General features: G+C 40.8%; 1 protein-coding gene across 1 annotated transcript; it reads right to left on the bottom strand.

Annotated features, from left to right (window-relative positions):
• Positions 1 to 1,366: 1,366 nt before the first annotated feature.
• hyou1 (hypoxia up-regulated 1) lies at positions 1,367 to 20,267 on the bottom strand. Its single transcript, XM_051401505.1, has 24 exons — positions 20,103 to 20,267; positions 18,456 to 18,531; positions 18,102 to 18,195; positions 17,769 to 17,847; positions 16,824 to 16,978; positions 16,417 to 16,493; positions 16,130 to 16,311; positions 15,359 to 15,474; positions 12,893 to 13,079; positions 12,652 to 12,786; positions 11,647 to 11,729; positions 11,400 to 11,532; positions 10,539 to 10,723; positions 10,171 to 10,309; positions 9,520 to 9,577; positions 8,468 to 8,544; positions 8,115 to 8,288; positions 7,829 to 7,995; positions 7,657 to 7,744; positions 6,006 to 6,262; positions 5,814 to 5,898; positions 4,567 to 4,828; positions 4,338 to 4,445; positions 1,367 to 2,748 (listed from the first exon to the last, which is right to left on the bottom strand). Exons 2-24 carry the CDS (start codon positions 18,523 to 18,525, stop codon positions 2,699 to 2,701), a joined length of 2,961 nt encoding a protein of 986 aa, XP_051257465.1. The 5' UTR covers positions 18,526 to 18,531; positions 20,103 to 20,267; the 3' UTR covers positions 1,367 to 2,698.
• Positions 20,268 to 20,490: the final 223 nt, after the last annotated feature.

Genomic DNA, 20,490 nt, shown 5'->3' with positions numbered 1-20,490 from the left:
ACTTACTTGTCTTAACTCAGTGGCTGACACAAAGGGGTGACGCAAGACATTCTGTAGGATCCATGGACAAAGCCTGGGACAGTAGAGGTGGCAAAGGAAAAAGAGATTTCAACATAATATTAATTTCCTTACAGGAGGAATAAAACCTATAAATTGGCTTTATCAATTACAATCACAGGACCACTTTTCATTGAGACTGCAAACTCAAAGCAACTTTTCACTTTCTCTGAATTTTACATTTTTTAACACAATAAATTGTAAATGGATTTTTTCAATATTTTAGGTATGACAGTACAGATATGAAAAAAACTACAAAGATCAGTTTTTTTTAAACTTTTGATAAAACATTTCAGTGACTGTGATGCAATTTAGCAGGAAGCTAGCTGCCATTAAAATATTCAATGCTAGACTTAATTGCATAAACCTCCAGTTAGCATTTAAACGTTAATGAAAACTGAAGATAAGGTATAATAGAGTACAGCAGTGGAAGGATATCAAATGGCCTGATTTATGTATCAGCCTTGGAACAAAAGGTTGAACAAGACATTTTTTTTCTTTGTCAACACCATCAGGTCAGGTATTTCAGTGTATTTTTTACTTTGTCATTCCTGGGCATTTTTCTGGAACAAAGTGAACAAATTACAAAGCTGAGTGGTATTGGCTTAAAGGGACAGTTCACCACAAATCAAAAATACATAGTGTTCCTCTTACCTGTAGTGCTATTTATCCATCTACATGTGGTTTGAGTTGCTGAGTTTTGGAGATATCGGCCTTCTCTCCAATATAACAGAACCAGATGGCACTTAAAAAAAATAATAAATTTGAAAAAGTCAGCAGCAATGTCTCTTTCCAGAAATCATGACCCAGCTCCTCAAGATAATCCACAGACCATGTTGTGAGCAGTGTCATATGGGAACTTATCTGTAAACATTAACTGTGTCCTCCTCTGTTGAGCTGTAATGTTAGCTAGGTCACCTAGCACCACTGAGTTTTTCAAATGTAGTTTTTTTATGCCGCTTTGAGCACCACGAGCCGAGCGCCATTTGGTTCAGTTATATTTATTTGTAGGCTGATCACTCCAAAACTCAGCAACTCACACCAAAACAATCTTGATGGATAAATAACAAGACAGGTAAGAGGAAAGATATGTATTTTTGATTTTGGGGTGAACTGTCCCTTTAACAACCCACACGCTCCTTTAGCTCTCTGGTCAGGGCAAGAACAGTTTCTAAACAAACACAAACACTGGACCCTGGGTGGACCCTGGGTGGACCCTGGGTGGACCCTGGGTGGACCCTGCACCCAATGCAGCCACCCTGAAGTAAGATCAAGTAATCATGTTTATACAACAACAAGTTGACAAATTAAAAACAAAAAAAAAAGATTTTTATTAACAGTTTAGAAACACAACATTGTTTTTCATTTCTAACTTTTGTTTTCTTCAAATCCCCCCTTCCAATAAGTGCTGCAAACACAGAAGCACACAGCTGACCCACCCCCAATTGTTGTAACGGAAAAATGGAGCCAACATCAGAACGTGAATCTGCACCATGGGGCACATTGAGGTAAAGAGCAGTGACGACACTAACACACCAACTCTTCTACGACGTTTAGCAGCTTATGAGAAAACATGGAGTTTGACCTCTGCCACCAAAAGACATTCAAGCTTGTACTGGCATCAGTAGAAAAATTCATGCGTCATATTAGTTCATCCAGCTGTATCAGAAGTGGAGCAGAGTAGAGACACAATGTTGACTCTTCCCTATTTGGCAGCTCAGTTTTAGTTCTAGTTGTCAATCTGCACATAGAGGAGCACCTGAGCAGTTAACCACCACCATCAACTGCTACATGACAGACCCCAGCAGTAATTAGAAAAAAGAAAACCTTAAATGAACCTTAGGGGGTTTGTAATGTCTTTTTGGCTACGTTCACACTGCAACCTTAAGACTCAACTCTGATTTATTTGATGGCATTTTTTGTTTGTTTTTTGATTTGGGCAGATTTGTCTGCAGTGTGACGTTTTCTACAAAACTACCTTCGAATTATATGGCCAAATAAATTCTGGATTGGAGCAAAGGAATTCACGCATGAGGAATCCTCCAAAGGACTCTAAACCACCCCTCACCCTCTGCTGTGGCCAGCACCGTTAGGTAGTGCACTCAATCAGGGGCCATGAAAAGTCAGTGAAGGTGCAGGTGTTAGGACAAACAGTGACAGTGATACAGTGCCGAGGACAAGGCAGGAAATGACAAACCAGAGTATAACAACACTTATCCGTGTCAAACATCCATACAGTTAAACCGATGTGGCCGAGCACTGCTTCCATCTCCCTCTGTATCAGCATCGATGTCATCATTCGTTGGACACGGGAAGATGTTTCATTTGAACCTGCAGACCTGCACTGCGTCCTCTTGGGCTTTATTTTAGTTGAACTACTTCTTCATGGTGTTTAAGTGTCCGTTGCTTACAGAATCCATGACAAACAGAAGAGATGAAAAGCACAGAAGAGGAAAGGGGAACAAGGTGACTGGTCTTCAATCCTTATCCAATCAGGTTCCAGCGGTTCAATACACAGGGGCATAAAAAAAAAAAAAAAAAAAAAAGAGAAAACAACCAAACAAAAACAGAGAGTGAGAAGGAACTTGAACATTTATACACTGTCAATAAATATAGTGATTTTTTTCCCCAGTTCCAGCTGTTATAATTCATCTTCTATGTGGTTTTCAGGTTGGGCCTTCTCTGTTGGTCCTGGAAATGAGGACAGAGAGAAAAAATGAATACTGTGTGTATGTGAGGTTAAGTCAACTCAGTTTATCAGAACAGAAAAACAGACGCTCTATAGCGAGTATGTTCTCTCTCCAGTCCAGAGCTACAAGTGGCAAGTAACTCAAGGCCATGTTTACTGATTTAATAAGACAGACAAAAAGCTGTTGCTATGGTAAAGCCTGTTAGCAGAGGCTGAATGGCTGTGACATTTGAAAAGGCCTTGGCTGGAAGAAGAGGGAACATGCAGACCTGGTTCTGCTAATGTTCAAATACAGTATGCATGTCTGACTATGACAAATGGTTTCGGAGCTGTTTCTGAAGGCAGTAGAATCATTCTTGAAATGTTAGACATCAAATAGGCCAGTCTATTATGATTATGATCACTTATCTTTAACCCTCTTTAAAACGTAGTTGTCTTTTCAACATAGAGGAGCCTAGCACTTAGCATATCTAAGTAGAGGAAAGGAGAACGTTCCAAAAGGGGCCAGACTTAGGAAGGGTCAGTTATTAAGGTTCTGTTCCACTCGGGTCAGTCAGTGTGCTGTTATTTGTGCATGTTGGCTCACTGGAAAAGCTCAGCTATACTAAATGGAATGCAGCCTTTATTAGTATCATTTGTAGCCACTGTGTTTACCCTACTATTTCATGTCAAAATGGCTGCTGTGAAAACCATTATTTGCATTTTCTATTGGCTAGGCAATTACATTTCACATCTGACATGCCAGTGGGAGAAAACTGTATGTGAAGACTGCTGCCGTCTCCTCCTGTGACAGATATTATTATGTAATAACTTGTCAAAATGTAAAACAAATGCTACTTTGGATGAGATGTGAAGGTAATGCTTTAATGTCATAAATTACATCACATTATTATGCAGGACCTATTAAGTTTTCAGCAGGTCAAACAACAGAAGCACAATCGAACCAATTTCATGACATTTTGGTTTTTGTTATTACCTTTCCTTGTGATCAAATTTCCCCTTCTGCTATGACTAACTTGTTTTACTATTACAATTTGATGTTCCGTATTTGAGAATTGAATTAATGAGTAACAACTACATTTAGTATAATAATATACTAAGGAATAGCACCACAGAATACCTCTGTGTATGTTAATGTGCTAATTAATGTAATAATGAAACTTTCACTATATCCTGGGAATGAGACTCAACAATCAATCTTTCTTGGGTCTAATTAGTTTCATTCAGGCCCAGTGGATTCTTGCCAATGAGCACTACAACAAGCCAGAGAAACAGGATTTTTTCACACGTTATCTCTCTCATGTACTACTGTCAGGATATAGTGAAAGTTTCATCAAATGTGACAAAAACATTTTTATGAAAATTACCAACTGAAGCTTTAAGTAACAGAATGATTGACATGCTAATGCAATCCATCACAACAGTCCAGAAGTAATGTAATGTTCCGTCTGTGTAGAGCCTGTGTCAGTGAGGAGATCGTTCAGTTCAGTGGGGATGTCTGAGCCTGTAGTTTAGTGTTGTATCTGCCCACTTTTTATTCTGTCCACCCCCTAAAGTTCTCCGGTATCAGCAACAGGTATGGCAGACCGACCTGTGGTTGTTGTTTCTTCTGTGGGCTGTGATTGGCTGTCTGAGTCTGTGTGTACAGCGTTGTCGTCAGTGGGCGGGGCTTCCCCTGGCTGCGCCTCGTCTGGGCTTTCTGCATTTTAAAGAAAATATACACGAGAAGTTATTTGAAGCCTTATTACAGTTCTAATTCTGTTTTCATATTTACCCGAGAACACTAATAGTCACAGGTGAGTTTTGCAGGTTTGACCCACCACTCTTTGTGTCTGTGCTCTCCTCTGTGGGAGGGATGACTTTCTCCTCCGCCGTATTATTGGCCTTGCTGCTTTTATCAGAGCTGGTGCTGTTCTTGGCTTTGGCTTTAGCCTTTGGCTTGGCAAACTTGGCTTTGTTGAGCAAGTAGTTGACCTCTCGATCCAGCAGAGCCAGCTTGGACTCGATGTCTTTGGACAGTAGGATGGGACGCTCCTTTGGAGAGCGTTTCTCCTGCTCTGCTACCGTCTCATTCTTCCACGTCTGGAGCACACAGAGACAATTATAAACATGGAGGTCAGTTTACACCCTACAAGGAGAATTACTCAGCCTGTGAAAACAGTTCTGCCCTACAAAGAGGAACTGCCATTGACTGTCCATTCAAATGCATTGTAGGTAAAACAGCAGTTTTTTGATTATTAAATATGTATTCTTTAAGTAATTTCTATGGCTTAAAAAAACATGACTAATTATTTGACCGATGACGCCAAAAATGCAGATTTACCTTTGTTTTACCTTGAACAGATATACAAGCAGTGCTGGGGCTGGACAATATACAATATTATCGCATATTGTGAATTTGCATCATTAGGATAATCAGGAATCTCCTCAAAGTGACTTGAAAAAGCTGTCTGGCTTGCTAGGATACAGGCTCGGCCCGTTGTATCCCCGACAAGAAAAAGTTCAACTAGATGTGTGGAAATACTATGGATGGTGGGGAGATGAGGTTCCTATCTGCGTTGCAACAAAAATGTGTTTAATTAAAAAGTAAGGTAAAGTGACTTACAGTTTTGATGATTATTGCAATTATTTTGGCTAGAATAATTGTGACATAAAAATGTCATATTGTCCCATCCCTAGGTAGTGAAAAGGCAAAGTCATCCCTAGTCATAAGCCAGTTTTGATCAGAATTGTAGCTACTGAGGTTTGGCTTTGTAGCACAGTTAAAATGACTTTTCTGATGATGTCACAGCAGTGTCATCAGGATTATATCAGCTTGAACTAGGAGGATCTAAATAAAGTTACTACTGAGTTGCCTTATGGGAAATGCAGGATCAGGCATTTTTGGAATTTGACCCATACTAGAGATTAAAAGTTAGGCTCTCTCTGCTGCATCAATGTTGAGCATTCTATTTTAATCTGTCTTTTGCAAGTCCTCATTTAGGGAAATGAGTAAGGCAACAATCATCCAAAGCAGTCCTCAATAGTATGATCACAGAGTGACAACCTAAATTCATTCACCGCTTACCGTTGTTTCATTGATCACTTTTTCTAACATATTCAGCTCAACTTCAGTGAAGATTTGGTCATCCTCAGGAATCAGTTTGGCACTCCTTTGAAAGAAAAATAACATTTGTCAATAGAAAACTACTACTACTACTACTACTACCCCACCATAAAGTCATCTCCAGCTTCTTTACATCTCCGTTCTGACACTTACTTCAAGAAGAAGCTGGAGGTATTGAGCATGCTCTCCAGGGCGGCCAGGCGGTCCGGCCACTTGCGTCGCTCCTCCACCCTGAAAAACATGTCCTTGCACAGGCTCTTCAGCTGAGACAGCTTCTCTCTCAGCTGCTTGGTGGTGGCCGTGTAGCCGTCCTCGTCCATCCACTCCGACACCTCGCTCAGCTTGGCGGAGATCTGCTCCTTCTCCTCCTCCGACACCACCAGCTGGTAATCCTCCTGGTACAGCTTGTCCTAGAGAAAGAATTTAAGTATTGTGTGTTTTCTGGGACAAGGCACATGTCATATGGTCCCATATCACTATTAGAATACATCCTGTTTTCTCTCCTGCAGCCTAATTTCTGATTTCACTGGTTGGGTTTTTACATTAAATGATTTAACATCTTAGAATAATGTTGGCTTGTATTTCCTCCAACCTGCACTGGCAACTCCGCTGACCTCAAGGTATCTCAATGGAAATGGATTTTATCAGTACCCATGATTCTCGGTTTTACATGTCCACTTTATGCTAATCCAATGCAGTTTTAGGCAAAAAAACAGCAGTTTTTTGTATGCACTATAAATGTAATATTTTCAATAGTGTATTTGAATTTTTCTGCATATTGGAGTCTACAAATAGTGTTGGAATTGCATACTTGGGATATGACTAGAGACTTGTGGATTCAATGAGTCCAGCTGAATTGTATTCATGTGTAATGATGTCAGTCCCAATAGTAGCAATTACATTGTAGTGTGACCATGTTTTGGTATAAAATGACCTCTAGGATAATCACAGCCTCATGAAACAGTACAAGCAAAAACGTGACCCCTAGGATGGATGGCTTTCCTAGCTTTATTGTCAACAAAGGGCTCTCTGAGCAATTTCCAGAACAGAAGTGCCCACCATGCAATCCCCATAATGTGCAATTCTTACAGAAATTTCCTTTATGGTGTTCCTCAGGGTCTTAATGTGGTATTCTGGATGATTTTTGATCAATTTCCAAGAGGTCAAAAATGTTTACTAACTAACTAAATCTGTGTAACAAACGGTATCAACCAGTCTTATAATAATAATAATAATAATAATAATAATAATAATAATAATAATAATAATATTTATAAGCGCTTTTCTGAATACTCAAAGACACTTTACATAAAAACATAAAAGCAGCAAAACAACATCAAATAGTAAAACACTAAAAACACATCAGACTAAGCTAAACATTAAAAGCAATTTTAAAAAGGTGAGTTTTTGTCAGAGATTTGAATGTGGGAGGTCTGTACAGTCACGGATGTGTTTGGGGAGAGTTCCAGAGGGAGGGGGCAGCTACAGAGAAGGCTCTGTCGCCCCAGGTTAGGTGCTTGGTCCTGAGTTATACACTCTAAACTTTATGAATATGAACAGACACCTAAAAAACACATGTTTATTAGAGATTTATGACTAGCAAAACTTGACACACAGTGAGCTGCATCTAAAATGAATCTGCATCTTCCCAGCTTTCAGATGAAGTATACCACTTCTATGTGTCACATACTGTTGACCTGGTACCGCCCCCTAATGATCCCTTGCCCTCCTAAAAAAATAGTGTATGGTAGGGATGTGGTAGTGATGTTGGAGTTAAAAATGTAAATAATCTTCTTTTGCTTACCTGTGTCTCAAAGATAAAAGCTTCCAGACTGTTCAGTGTCTTTTCCCTCTCCTGTTTGGCCCGGTCTCTTTCTGTCAAATCCTGCAACCTGAAAAGACACAAAGTAGTTTTAGACAATAACAAAGACCCAAACAGTACGAGAGCTGAAAAGAATGGAAAATGGATGCTTTACTTCTTCTTGGAGGAAGTGACATCATCTGCAGTGGGGTCAAGGATGTCGTTGATGATGAGTTCCACTGTGACGTCTTCAGAGATCTTGCTCTTCTTCTGAGGTTTAGCCTTCTTCTCCACATCCTTCTCTGCCTCAGCGTTTTCAGATTTATCTCCGTCTTTCTCCTCCTTCACCAGCAGAAATGTGGTTACTTTCAATACTGAGTCTGTCTATGCTAGTCTCTCTTCAATATATATTTTCGACAAGTGCTGTAAAAAAATGTAGAACCACATAAAACAGGTCTTACCTTGGCATCAGTCTTGCTACCTGCCTCCTCAGTCTTGTCCTGACTTTTCTCTTCCCCTGCACTTTTTTCAGAATCTTCCTGTTTCTCCTTGGCGGCCTCGTCCTTCTGGGCCTCTTCCTTACCATCTTCGTCCTTGCCGTCCTTTCCAGACTCTGGAGGCACTTCCTCCTCGTCCTGGACACAAAAAAAACCACCAGGGAATGAGGTTAGCTACAATGATGTCAGCCGAGGCATGCGTGAACAATGCCGGCCCTATACTTGTGTGCACATTCATTTTTATCAATAACGTTGTATATTCTAAATGAATGTGTCTCTGATTGACTGAGCTGTGCCGTGTACAGAGCTGCGAGTACCTGGACAGGTTCAGTTACATTTGGGGCGGGTTCTGATGATCCTCCTCCAAACAAGGTAGAAATTGTGTTGCCCAGTTCTGAAAGACAGCAAAGTGTTGGCTCAGTTATGTAATGAGTGAAGCAGGCTGTATGCATGAATCGAGTGAGTCTTGTTCTAAAAGCTGTTACAAGTCAACAATCAACCAACAGAATCGCTAGTGATCGTCTAATAGTACTGATCTTGTATCTTAAATAATACAATAGATGCATCATAGTGGATCACAGCGCTAGGAAAGGAGGTACGGAGTTCTAACTGACCCATCTATGCAGTTATTTTGGAGCAATCAGGTAATTTAATCAAAATAAACAAAGACTTTGCTGCAGCTGGGGTTGGAGCGGGTTGTTCACTAATCAGAAGGTCGGGGATTCGATTACTGACTCCTCAAGCAATGTGACTTAATCTTTCCTTTTCCACATTGGTCCAAAGTGTGTGTGAGTAAGCACAGAATTACTGTGGGGCCAAAGCATTGTATCGCTTTATAATGCATTTACAATTTATTAATGTATAGTATAAAGCAAAGGGAGAGAGAGAACCACTCATCTACAGATAAAAGCAGACTGTTTTACACATGATTATCATTATGATTCTATACCCTTTACTTAGAAAAGGACTAGTGTGTAGGATTTAGTGACATCTAGCAGTGTAGGTGCAGATTACAAGCAACTCAATACCATTCGCCTTCCAAATGCAAAAGGCCCGTTCTGGGCTTCTATAGAAACATGGCCACTGTAGAAGAGGACCTGCTTCATCTGTAGATAAAAATGGCTCATTCTACAGTAACGAAAACATTGAGAACACGTCTTAGAACCATCACCATCATCCACAAAAAACCAACAGCTTGCTTTGCACTGCCTCATTTGAATGAACCTCCAACTGGTTTGTTTTTCCCCTCCCACGTTTGCACTGGACAACACTGTGCAAACAGCACTGCTTATTGCACCTCCATGAAGACAGGGCCTAAAGTGCACTCTACTAACACTGATCTTACAGATATATGTTTGCAAAAACCTACTAGTTAAGGTCGATTCCTCTTCTTTCTCCTCCACAATAGTTTCAAAGACAGACTCCACCTGTAATTGAAAATTACAGTAATGAAATGTTAACTTGATTGACTGGTACAAATGAAAGAGTTTAGATTCTGTGATTATTCAAATACATGATTAGTTGATTTGAAATGCATTCCCTTCCTTACATAAGCTTCTTTTACAGTCATTATTTAGCTGACAAATAATAATAAATATACTGACACAGACAGACTGCTTCATAGTGCAGTACACAGGTATCGTTCTTCATTCATTTGGGGCATTATGTTATGTTTCAGCTCAAAGAATAAAGAAAGATGTAGTGTAGATTTAGAAACTGAGCTGGTTATTATGTGATTAATAATAATAAATCCTCAGATGTTTGTTCACTTTCATTAATCTCCTTAGAGTTAAGCACATTTTCCTTGAGTCAAGTGTTTCTGGCTTTGATATCAGTAAGCCTCACTGACCACCATGGCAACCAGGAGGGAGGGCAGAACAGCAACACAGTCCAAGTCTAACCCAATAAGTCTGTAGGTAAGAAGCACACAAATACTGTGTCCTTGCAACAAAAAGGCACTACCAGTCACTGGTTTGAGTGTTCAATAAAAAAGCTGAATTGGTCAGAAAGTTGAACTGACCCGATCCAACAGGAGCACTCCGCTTTCATCCATGTTGAAATGGGCTTTGATGCCTTTTGACTCTGCGTCTGTGTGTTTCTGGAAGCTGCTGCCCACTCCAGACAGCTTGACTGTGGTCAGGTTCAGAGAGCCAAACACACTGCAGAACACCAGCAACAGGAAGAGAGGAGAACAAAGCTTATATTCAAATACATGATGGGTCAAAACACAGTTGAAAATTCAAGTATTCTGTAACGATCAGTCATGAAATCTCATTAACACTGCTTAAATTATTCAATTTCTGTGCAGACATATTTTTTCAAGAGCTCCGTGAAGCAAAAAAAATAAAAAAATAAAAAAATAAAAGCTATAGCGAGCAGCTATCCAACCTGATGTCCTCCTGACTCAGGAAGCTGAGGTCGCCGTAGTTGATGTCAAAAGCAAAGTCAGCATTGTAGCGGTTAAATGTGATGACCTTGCGCTGGGGGTACGGCGCCATTCTCTGGAAGAGGATACGTTTGTTGTGTTTCACAGTTTTAATTCCCTCTTCCTCTGTCTCACGGGTGAACTCCACCTAAAGGAATGAAATCACACGTGTTTACATTCAGAATTTAATTTTACTAGAGCACCGACTGACGTAGGATTTTTGAGGCCAATGCCCATTATAGAGGAATATGTACTGATTATATGGTAGAATAAAAATGTTCTATGTAGATTTCGCAATTATATAACCATGCAAAGGTACTTAGCAGGCTGCTTCCTTACACAAATAACTTAGCTACCGTGTTAAACATATACAACCAATTCAGGAAATAAATACTGCGAAAATAAAAATAAAAAAAACTATAAAAACTACAAGCCTCTTTTTCTGCATTATACACTGGATAAACAGTTGTCATATGGGTGCATATCAATATATACACAGATATCAATATGTCGGCAATAGGCCTTTATCAGCCTATAATATTGGCCCACCGATATCGGTCTGACTCTAATTTTTACATCTTATTTGGCGACAGTGAACAAAGCAGGCCCTTCTATTTAGATTTTAGCCCTGCTCATTAAACACTGCATATCCATTCTGGCCAAGAAAGATATAAAGACACTTTGGTGGCTTGAAGATACTTGATTGTTGAGTCACAAACAATAATTTTCCCAACAACGACTAATATAGTTTGTCTATGAACAAAGCTGTTGATAGCGGTGATATTTAAATGTGTCTGCAGCAGCAGTGAATGACATGCACTGACCTGAATGGGGAAGACGGCTGCGTCTCGGACCAGGAAGGGTTTGACCTTGAAGGCCTTGCTGAGGGCAGCAGCCTGGTACACGGCGCCCATGGCTGCTGCCTCATCTGCATTGATGTTCTTCCCCAACTCCTCTCTGCTCGGAAAAAAATGCACAATTACAACTGCAGGTATTCTCAATCCAAACAGAGCTGCTGGAACGTGTAGTTACGTAAAGTGCCGGTTATCAAATGAGAGCAACATCACTTACTTCCCCACAGCTGTGAGCAGCACTTCCTGGACCTTGGGGACACGGGTGGAGCCCCCGACTAAAATCACCTGCTCAATTTCATCCTATTGGCAGAAATACAAGAACTCAGATTCACAGCAGTAACACACACATCCATTATTTAATACTGACTGCCCTATGACAACACTTCATTAGTCCTTGCTTTAAGATGGCCTCAACAGTTTTTGTCTTAATGAGTTTTGCTTTTGTCTCTTTCATTACTTTGTCACACTGGGTGTAACAGCTGATGGATGTATTCCTATTAAAATAATCCAGCAGAGCAAACCAAGAAGCCCATTTTGACCCCAAGTTTGTTTTCCAATCATATTTCATAATTTTATGGTATTCCGACATTGTTCTGTAACAATAATTGTTTTAATTTAGCAAAGCAAAACCGACAAATCAGCATTGGATTAGGTCACTGTGATGTTTGAGCTTCACTGTGCACTTTATCTTTTTAAATCCGAGTTTAACAGTTGGACATACCAACACTTCCAGTTTTTCACAAGTGTGTTATAATTCAAGTCATGTATTAGTATGGTCACAGTTTTCTTTAAGATGCATCCTGGGTCGCCTAACTGTATAAACAATAAACGGTCCAAACATTTTGCTATTTATTTAGAACAAAAATAAAGCAACGTTGCGGCTTTACAATAATAGAATAGATATTGAAATCTACATTTTCGGAGAAACTCACAAAAGCTAAAATAAATAACTAATATTAACTAATAGACACAGACACACTCGCACAACCAAACGCATGAGCTAATAAGTGGTGAACTGCAGAACAATACCATGTCGTATGTCTAAAGGAGCCTATAGCCTGCTGTCCATTGGGCTCTTTTCCTATTCTTATTCTATTCAGCTTTTCTGTCCTACAGCCAAATCTAACCACAGGGAGCATTAAAGTTTCATCTCATCCTGTCATGTGGAACTACCAAGCTGCACTTGATCAGACTTGTGGAGCCGTGTGGTGAGAATACTGACCAGCTTCATTTCGGCGGCAGCAAGTGCGTCAAGCACCGGGCGAGGCACTCTTTCGAAAAGATCAGCACACAGCTCTTCAAACTCAGCCCTGGTCACCTTAGCTTTGAAGTCAATGTCATCCATCAAACCTTCCACCTGAAAATACACATTGTTTATTTCTCACCAAGTTACCAAGAAACTTTTTTTCCCCCACACAACCAGCAAGATGGACAGAGTTGGGGGTTCACGTCCCTGGACTTACCTGAGCCATGAAGTCAACGTTTGCACTTAGCACTGTCTTTAGCCTCTGAGCCTCTTTGAGGAGTTTGGCCATGGCCCGGTGGTTCTCCCTCACATCTGTCTTGCTCTTCTGCTGCGCGTTGAACAGTTTAGCCAGGTGGTCCCGGAGCCGCATGTCCATCTCAAAACCTCCCAATCCACGGTCAAACCTTCAGCCAGGACAAAAGTAGCACACCTTAGTCCAAGCACTGAATTTAAAATGTGGTTTTAAACCAACTGTCAAAAGCAGGAAGCATTTACTATCTTTTAAACTCAGAGACACTTGAGGATAAACAAACACCCACATGAAGCATCTTTAATCCCATATTGGAGGATATTTAGAGCTTTAATGGCTCAGGCAGGATGAGCCATTTAAGCTCCCACTTGTTAAGAAAAAGAAATTCCAAACAAAAACCAGGTTTTGTCATTAAAACATGATAATTATCCCTTTACCTATAAGTGTCAGTGGGCAGCCAAGTGTGTTGGGCATTATTTTATCACACCAGCTCCTGGTCCATGTTGAATGTACCAAACATTTATGTATCCGTTCTCGACTCTTTATTGGGGCATTCTGCATATGGTAATTCTAAATGTCCTGGCCTGTGCACCAAATGTAAACTCAATTCATCAGCATACTCAGGCAGGTAAGAAGAGACTTGGCTGTCAGCAGATGTTTCATGAATCCCACACAGGATTTTCTTATCTTCCAAATCCAAGAGAAAAAATCTGAAAACATTCATGTAAGAGGCTCATTGCTGAGATGATGATTGGAAATAAAATGTATCCCACTGCCGCATTTTACTGAGAAACAAAACTCCACAAACAAAAACACCTAAACAAAACCAACTTGGCACAATATCACTCTAATTAACATGTCAATTGTTACACCTGGGAGGCAGACTATCTGCTTCTTCTAATGCTGCGTACACTTCAGCTGGAGATCGATATCTCAGCATGCTGTCTGTGTGTGGTCTGTTCTCTGTATGCGTCTTCCTGTTTTCTGAGTTTCAGACAGGATGGGGAGGGCCAAAACAGAAAAAGAAAATCTCACAAAAACATCCTGGACTTATATTATGATTACCTACTCTGAATGAAGCAGCTCGGTAGCTGGCTCAGTGGGGACCACAACTATCATTTTTAAGAGGTCAGTTATTATGTCTGTTCCAAACACTGTATTTATTAACAGCAGCAGCGAGTCGGGTGATGAAGAATCACTTCTGTATCCTAGCTGACAGGAGTGAGGCTGGAGAATTAGGGACTGCTAGCAACTACACTGTAACAAAAAATGCCATTATGAAATCGAAACGAGAAGAACTGGTGTTTTGCAGCAACTTTTTCCGTTTGTTTTTTTTTCCCAGACACAGATTGTTATTAATGGAAACCGATGTACATTTACAATAAATATATTGTGCACTGTATTTTAATGCAGATATTGTATGTGTTACCCCATTACATTTATTTGATAACTGTTTTTTACTTTGTATTAATAATGTGAATCGGCAAACTTTAGGTCAACTAATAAATTATGTACCATAGATGAAGCTACCCAGCAGTATAAAGCCTCTAAAATGAGCTTCACCTTTACCAGCTGCAACATGAAAGTGATAAACTCATTAATGTATCCATCATTTTGAACCAGTAATAGAATATATATTATTCCGAAATGGGCCATTGTGCACTTTTGGTACTTTAAGTGTATTTTGATGCTAATCATCTTTGGGCGCCCGGTTAACTCAGTGGATAGAGCTGGTAACCCATGTACTGAGGCTGAGTCCTTGCTGCAGCGGGCCAGGGTTTGAATCCGACCTGTGGCCCTCTGCTGCGTGTCATCCCCTCTCTCTCTGCCCCCCCTTCTTGTCTGTCTTCAGCTGTCACTATCATAAAGGCAATAAAAGCCCCAAAAATATTTTTAAAAAATTAATAAAAATCTGTCATCCTTATAAAAAAAATAAAAAATGATCTCTTTTCATGACATGTAACCAATCAGGTAGTGCTGTAGGCGGGACATTAAGCAAAATTACAGAGTGGTGACTACAGACAGAGAGGCAATGCATCAGAGCCAAAATTATAATAGTAATAATTTTAAAAATAATGTATTTAATCGAAAATCAGATAAAAGGATTAATGATCCCAATAATCTCACAAACACTGAATATCGGATCTGATAAACGGTCTTTTCTTTTTTCTTATTTATTTATTTAATATTGAACACTTTTTTGACTGCATATGCACAACAAAAGACAAAATTAACCGTAACCCTAACCCTAACCTTGCATTGAACCAATGTGTACACCTAAACCTGGCCACATCTTTTACATATTTCAAACCCTCTTTGAGACAACAGGGCTGCTAGTGAGAGCCTGGTCTCTCTGTACCATTAGACACAATCAGCACTCTGCTGACAAAAGCATTCTCAGTGGCGATGCCACTTCATGGATCAGTGACTCACCCGACACCTCGGATCTGTAACTGAGGCTGGCTGCCAGCCTCCTTGGTTTTGACTGTCTGATAAGAGACGATGGTGGCAGTTGTGCTTCCAGACCCCATGTCATAAAACATCACATTCTGAAAGGGAACACAGTTACAGATACATTAATGTCAAATATAGCCTAGACATAGAGCTGCTTTCAGAAATCTGAACAATCTCAAATATCTAATCACGTACTCCTCTACTACATGGTAAGGCTGTCGATCTTCTATGTTTTTGTTATTGTCAACAAATCCCATAAAAAAGACCAAACCCAACAGTGTGAGTCCATCTAGCAATACTTTTTGACTTCCCAACCTGCTTGTGGCATTCTCCAAGCCCATTGGTTCCTACTGAAGATGGAAGTAAGTAATGGCTGCTCTAGTAAGTATTTGGGGCAGCAGGATGTAGTCCAAATAAACTACAGTTTATCGTAATAAAGGAAGATTACTTTTATGATAGAGCAGCTGTAGAAAGACGGGGGGGGGACTCAGCCTTGGTAGATGGGGCACAAGGTCTACCAGGTAAGGTACCAGGGTGCCCCTCACTGATGTGATTTTAATAGCTTTTGGACAACAGTGGAGCTCTATGGCACAGAAGAAGAAAACAAATCAGGCTTTGGCTACTGGATGGTACATGCATTCATTGTTACCTTGGCTTGATTAACATGGGATTTGTTGACAATATTAAAAATATAGACTATGACAAGACTGACTGTTTAACATGTATTGGGAGTACTGCTTTGATGTGCACCTTAGCTGTGTTGTCGATATCTTTCCTCCTGAAGACCCCGTAGTTCAAGGCCACGGCTGTGTTGTCATTGATGAGCTGAAGAACCTTTAGACCTGCCATCTGTGCAGCCTGCAGGACTGCCCTACGCTCGGCCTGGTTGAAAAAGGCTGGGACGGTGATCACTGCGTCTTTGATTGGTTGCTCTGTGAGTTGAAGAGGAGGAGAAAGGGGGAAAAAAATAAATGAATGTCCTTCACATATTCAAACGTGCCATACAAGTAGGCCTCTCCTCCCATGTGCTAACTGACCTGCGAAGTCCTGAGCCAGTCCACAAGAATAATTGAGCACCATCCCAAGGAGCTCCTCAGGTGTGTACTGTATTTCTCTGGCAGAAAAAAAAGCACAAAGGAAGGTTAGAGGGCCCTGTCTAGAATAGTGCTGTGTTCCTTTCTATAATCTATTGATATTGTTTTTGCAGCTGATACTCTGGTACTGATGTTTCCATAGCAACTGCTACCCCTAAGGATAGCTACAGTAGCTCATTACCTGTCATGTTATTAGACACGATCTGTGACAGTGTAGTGCAGCAGCATATTACTGTATATGCTATATGGAGACAACAACCCACCCTTGTGACTTATGAGGTCAGTGGAATCAATACTTGTAGGCATTTACTGTATGAGAAGGGAAGAAGGGAACAAATAAAGAGACTCACTCTGAGTTTTTAAAGTAAACTGTGCCTCTGACCGGGTCCTCTTGCAGCTGGTGCTCAGGGAAACGTTTCTGGTAGAGCGCCACCTGGGGGTTGTTGTGCTTTTTGCCCAGTAGACTTTGGAGGTGTCTGTAAACAGTTTTGGGGTTCTTCACAGACTGAAATGTAAAACAATGTGACTGTTAAAAGCAAATAAGGAAAAGATGAGTATTATTTTTAGGTCATTTGAATGTTAAAGTCCCCCTCCAGTTAGAAATCAGCGTTTCTTCCTACTTCCTGTTCCTACAGTGTGCTGTTTGAATGCTGTCTGTGCAGAGTTTGACACTAGAAGGATGTTTTCACATTCATCTGCTGAAAGTGGAAAGTTTCTCTGTGCTCATTGAAAAGATTTTAAGGGGCAGGGCCTAACAGCATGATTTGTGACATCACAAATAGTTTGGAAGTTATTAGGCTTGTTCGAGATGAACTGTGCCTCGCCTGGAAAGTGAACGAGATCAGGTGACAAAAACCTGCAGTCAAGTCCAACAGTTTACAGCAGCCTAAAATAAAAAAAATATTAAAATCACACAGAAAATCAGGGAAACGTGAGGTTTGTTGTCAAAACTAGGATAGCCAGGTAAAAGCCAGGTGTTTCCCATCAAGCCCTGGGTCTTGCAGTCAGTGGAAAGTAACTGCTGCGCCTAGCTGACGAGCTAACTGCCGCATAATCTCGTGAGTCAGCATTAAGTCAGACATAAAGCTAACTGGCATGTATTGTGTGGTGATCGATTCTGCACAGGCTTGGCTCATCTCGAACAGGCCTCATCCTGGTCCAGTATCAACTTGTACAGTGTGATGTAGAAACTCGAAGCCACCAGTGCACATCCACTGAGAATGGACTTTACAGTGAAGTAGGAGACATCTTCATTCAATCAAACCCAATTTAGGACATTTGAGAAAAAGTCATACCACTCCCAGTGCACTGTCTCCAAAAAGTCTTTCATTTTCCTTGAGACATACAGCCGTGGGTGTTTTCCTCCTCGACTCCCTGAAAAAAAAAAAAAAAACAGACATGTTCTTTCACTCTGAAATGTTATTTCATTAGAGCCACACAATTAATCAATTAATAAGGCCAAGCGCAATATGCAAATCAAAAAAGTGAAAATGAAAATTGTGATGCAAAAATTACACAGCAACTGTTAAAATAATTGCAAAATTATTATTTCATGCTGTATAAATCTCATATTAACTCAGCATGCTAAAAGGTGTGTACACTGTTCCACAATCACAATAAACACTTACTTGTTGAGAACAATCTCCATCGGCACACCAGGTTTCACTATCGCTACTTTCATCCACTCACTGCCCAGGTCGACTGACATGACGGCTACAGTCGCTGCAAACACAAAGACACGTGTTACATAAGTTGAAAAGGCAGACTGGTAAAGCCTGAGGTACAGCAAAGTTCCATTATTGATCCAGCTTATCCATTTCCAAACAGATCAATAATAGCTGTAGGTATTAGAGTTGTAAAGCTAGGCTGTAGCTAAAAAAGCCAGCCTGTCTTTACTCAAATGGTTTAAAGCACTCCTCCCTGCTACAACCAGGGCTTCATGTTAGACAAATGTGTTTGCGTATGTCGATGGATCATGTTACCTGTGTGAGAAGGCAACATTGCCAGAACAAGGCAGAAGACCGCCGCCAGCGCCAGCTTCCTCCCCCCCATGATGAGCTGTGAAGATGAACAAATGAAAAACAATATAATCACTTGAATGGATTTTCACATGTCCCTACTTGTTCATATTTGATCAGAGTGTCAAAACCTCAGCATTGAAATATATCTTCAGGAACCTCATCGTACACCACCATTAGAGCTGTGACAATGTGAAATATTTGGATTTATTGCTTTTCTTTGTCGTTTATGGCAGTAAATGAAGAGTCTGTGGGTCTTGGACTGTTGGTTGGACAAATTACGCAATCTGAATACGTCACTCTGGACATTTTACAGACTAAGCGATTGAAGGATAATGAAAATAATCGTTGGTTGCAGCCCTAACCATCATCATTCCCAAACACCTTTTATCTGCTACTCACACCTAGTGTTGTTTTTGGCAGCCTGTTTTAATTTTAGTTTTAGTCTAGTCTTTGTGTCAAACTGTCATTTTAGTTTTTATTAGTTTTAGTCACGTTTATACTCTTTTTAGTCTAATCAAGTTTCAGTCGACTAAAAGTCTGAGAATTTTAGTCTTATTTTAGTCAGAATTATCCATGCACGGATGGGTATGAGTTATACCCATCCATGCACGGGCACCGTGGACATGCCTTTTGTCCACATTGGTTGCTGGTCCTTTTTCATTCATTATGTGGGAGCAGGTGCAACCCCCATGAGGAACAGGATGATTCCCCTCTTGAAAGGCCCAACCTGCTCCTTTTGCCACTGCACACAAGCCTTCTCCACAAGTAGAGACAGGGACACTTGCATCACAGGCAGTCTTTTGATGAATCACTGTTTGTTTCCTCCTCATTTCCTCACTGCTAATGTAACTGCAAATAAGTTGAAGTGGGATCAGTGTGCCACTTCCAGGTAGTGCCATGGCCTTTGCCCGAGGATATGCAAATCATCTAAAGTACCTGGTCCAACCCACATAGGTGTACTCAGTTTCCAAACACGTGGCATTGATACCACTGTCAAGCTCTAATGTCTACAGGAAACCACTCTAAGGAAATGATGCGTTTAAGTGTCAAAGGGACAAATGAATGCACACTGTAGCCAAAGCTTCATTTACAGATACAACATCCGGACCACTGTGTGTGTGTGTGTGTGTGTGTGTGTGTGTGTGTGTGTGTGTGTGTGTGTGTGTGTGTGTGTGTGTGTGTGAGGGAGACAACAACAGGCAATCTGCAGAGAAACTTCTAGCCCCCGCTGAGCCAGTGACGCATGAATGCAAAATGGATGCGCCTCAAACCTTCATCCTTCCAACAACAAAAAGATGCAAATAAATAAGAAGCTGTAGTCTTTCAGCTGCTGGATGAACTGGCTAGTCACACGAGAAGTTGCGGATGTGTTTTAGCAATATAGCTAAGTTAGATAAGTTACTACAATTACTGTTTAGCGTTATACCATTAACCATTAAGCGTTCAGTTCCAACATGTGTCGGCATTTCCAAATCCAATCCAACACTATTGAGCCGGAAGAGAGAGCTCTAACATAAGTTGACAGCTACTGTTAGCTAGCTCTGTGTCTGACACAACCATCTGTATGAAAGCATGATTGACACACACTGTGCTGTGGCGTGAACTTACCTTTCCTCAGCCGGCGCAAGTGAAGCTGTGAAGGGGCTACCAACGGACTATGGTTTCCCGGGGCGGGTTCCGAGGTTAGTTTCGCTGGTTCTGACCTAAATACGGGGCGTCTTTGTTGTCACACTTAGTAGTTTTCAGTTCCCCTTATCACCGGCTTGCTCTCAGCGGTCGGGCCCGGAACGCGGCGTCTCCTCATTGGATCCACTGAAGCCGCTGCTGGGAGAGGAAACTCACGTCAGGCTAGCGAGAACAAAACATACTGTTTCCGGTTAGCATTTGAGAGCAAAACACACTGTGGAGAAACAGACAGGTATTGCGACCGACAGACAGACACTCTACAATGTCTTCCCAGTCAGGAAACCATGAAAACCTTTAAGTCATTTCAAAT

The sequence above is a fragment of the Dicentrarchus labrax genome, unplaced genomic scaffold (assembly GCF_905237075.1).
Source record: "Dicentrarchus labrax unplaced genomic scaffold, dlabrax2021, whole genome shotgun sequence".
NCBI lineage: Eukaryota > Metazoa > Chordata > Actinopteri > Moronidae > Dicentrarchus > Dicentrarchus labrax.
Note: the sequence above shows the minus strand (reverse complement) of the source record. Positions and strands in the feature narration are given on the sequence as shown.

Coding starts and splice junctions, on each gene's coding strand:
- hyou1 (XM_051401505.1), bottom strand. CDS start 18,525: ATGGGGGGGAGGAAGCTGGCGCTGGCGGCGGTCTTCTGCCTTGTTCTG. Junction 11,533..11,646: donor CTGCTCACAGCTGTGGGGAA/GTAAGTGATGTT, acceptor TTTTCCGAGCAG/AGAGGAGTTGGGGAAGAACA. Junction 5,899..6,005: donor ACCTCCAGCTTCTTCTTGAA/GTAAGTGTCAGA, acceptor TTTCTTTCAAAG/GAGTGCCAAACTGATTCCTG.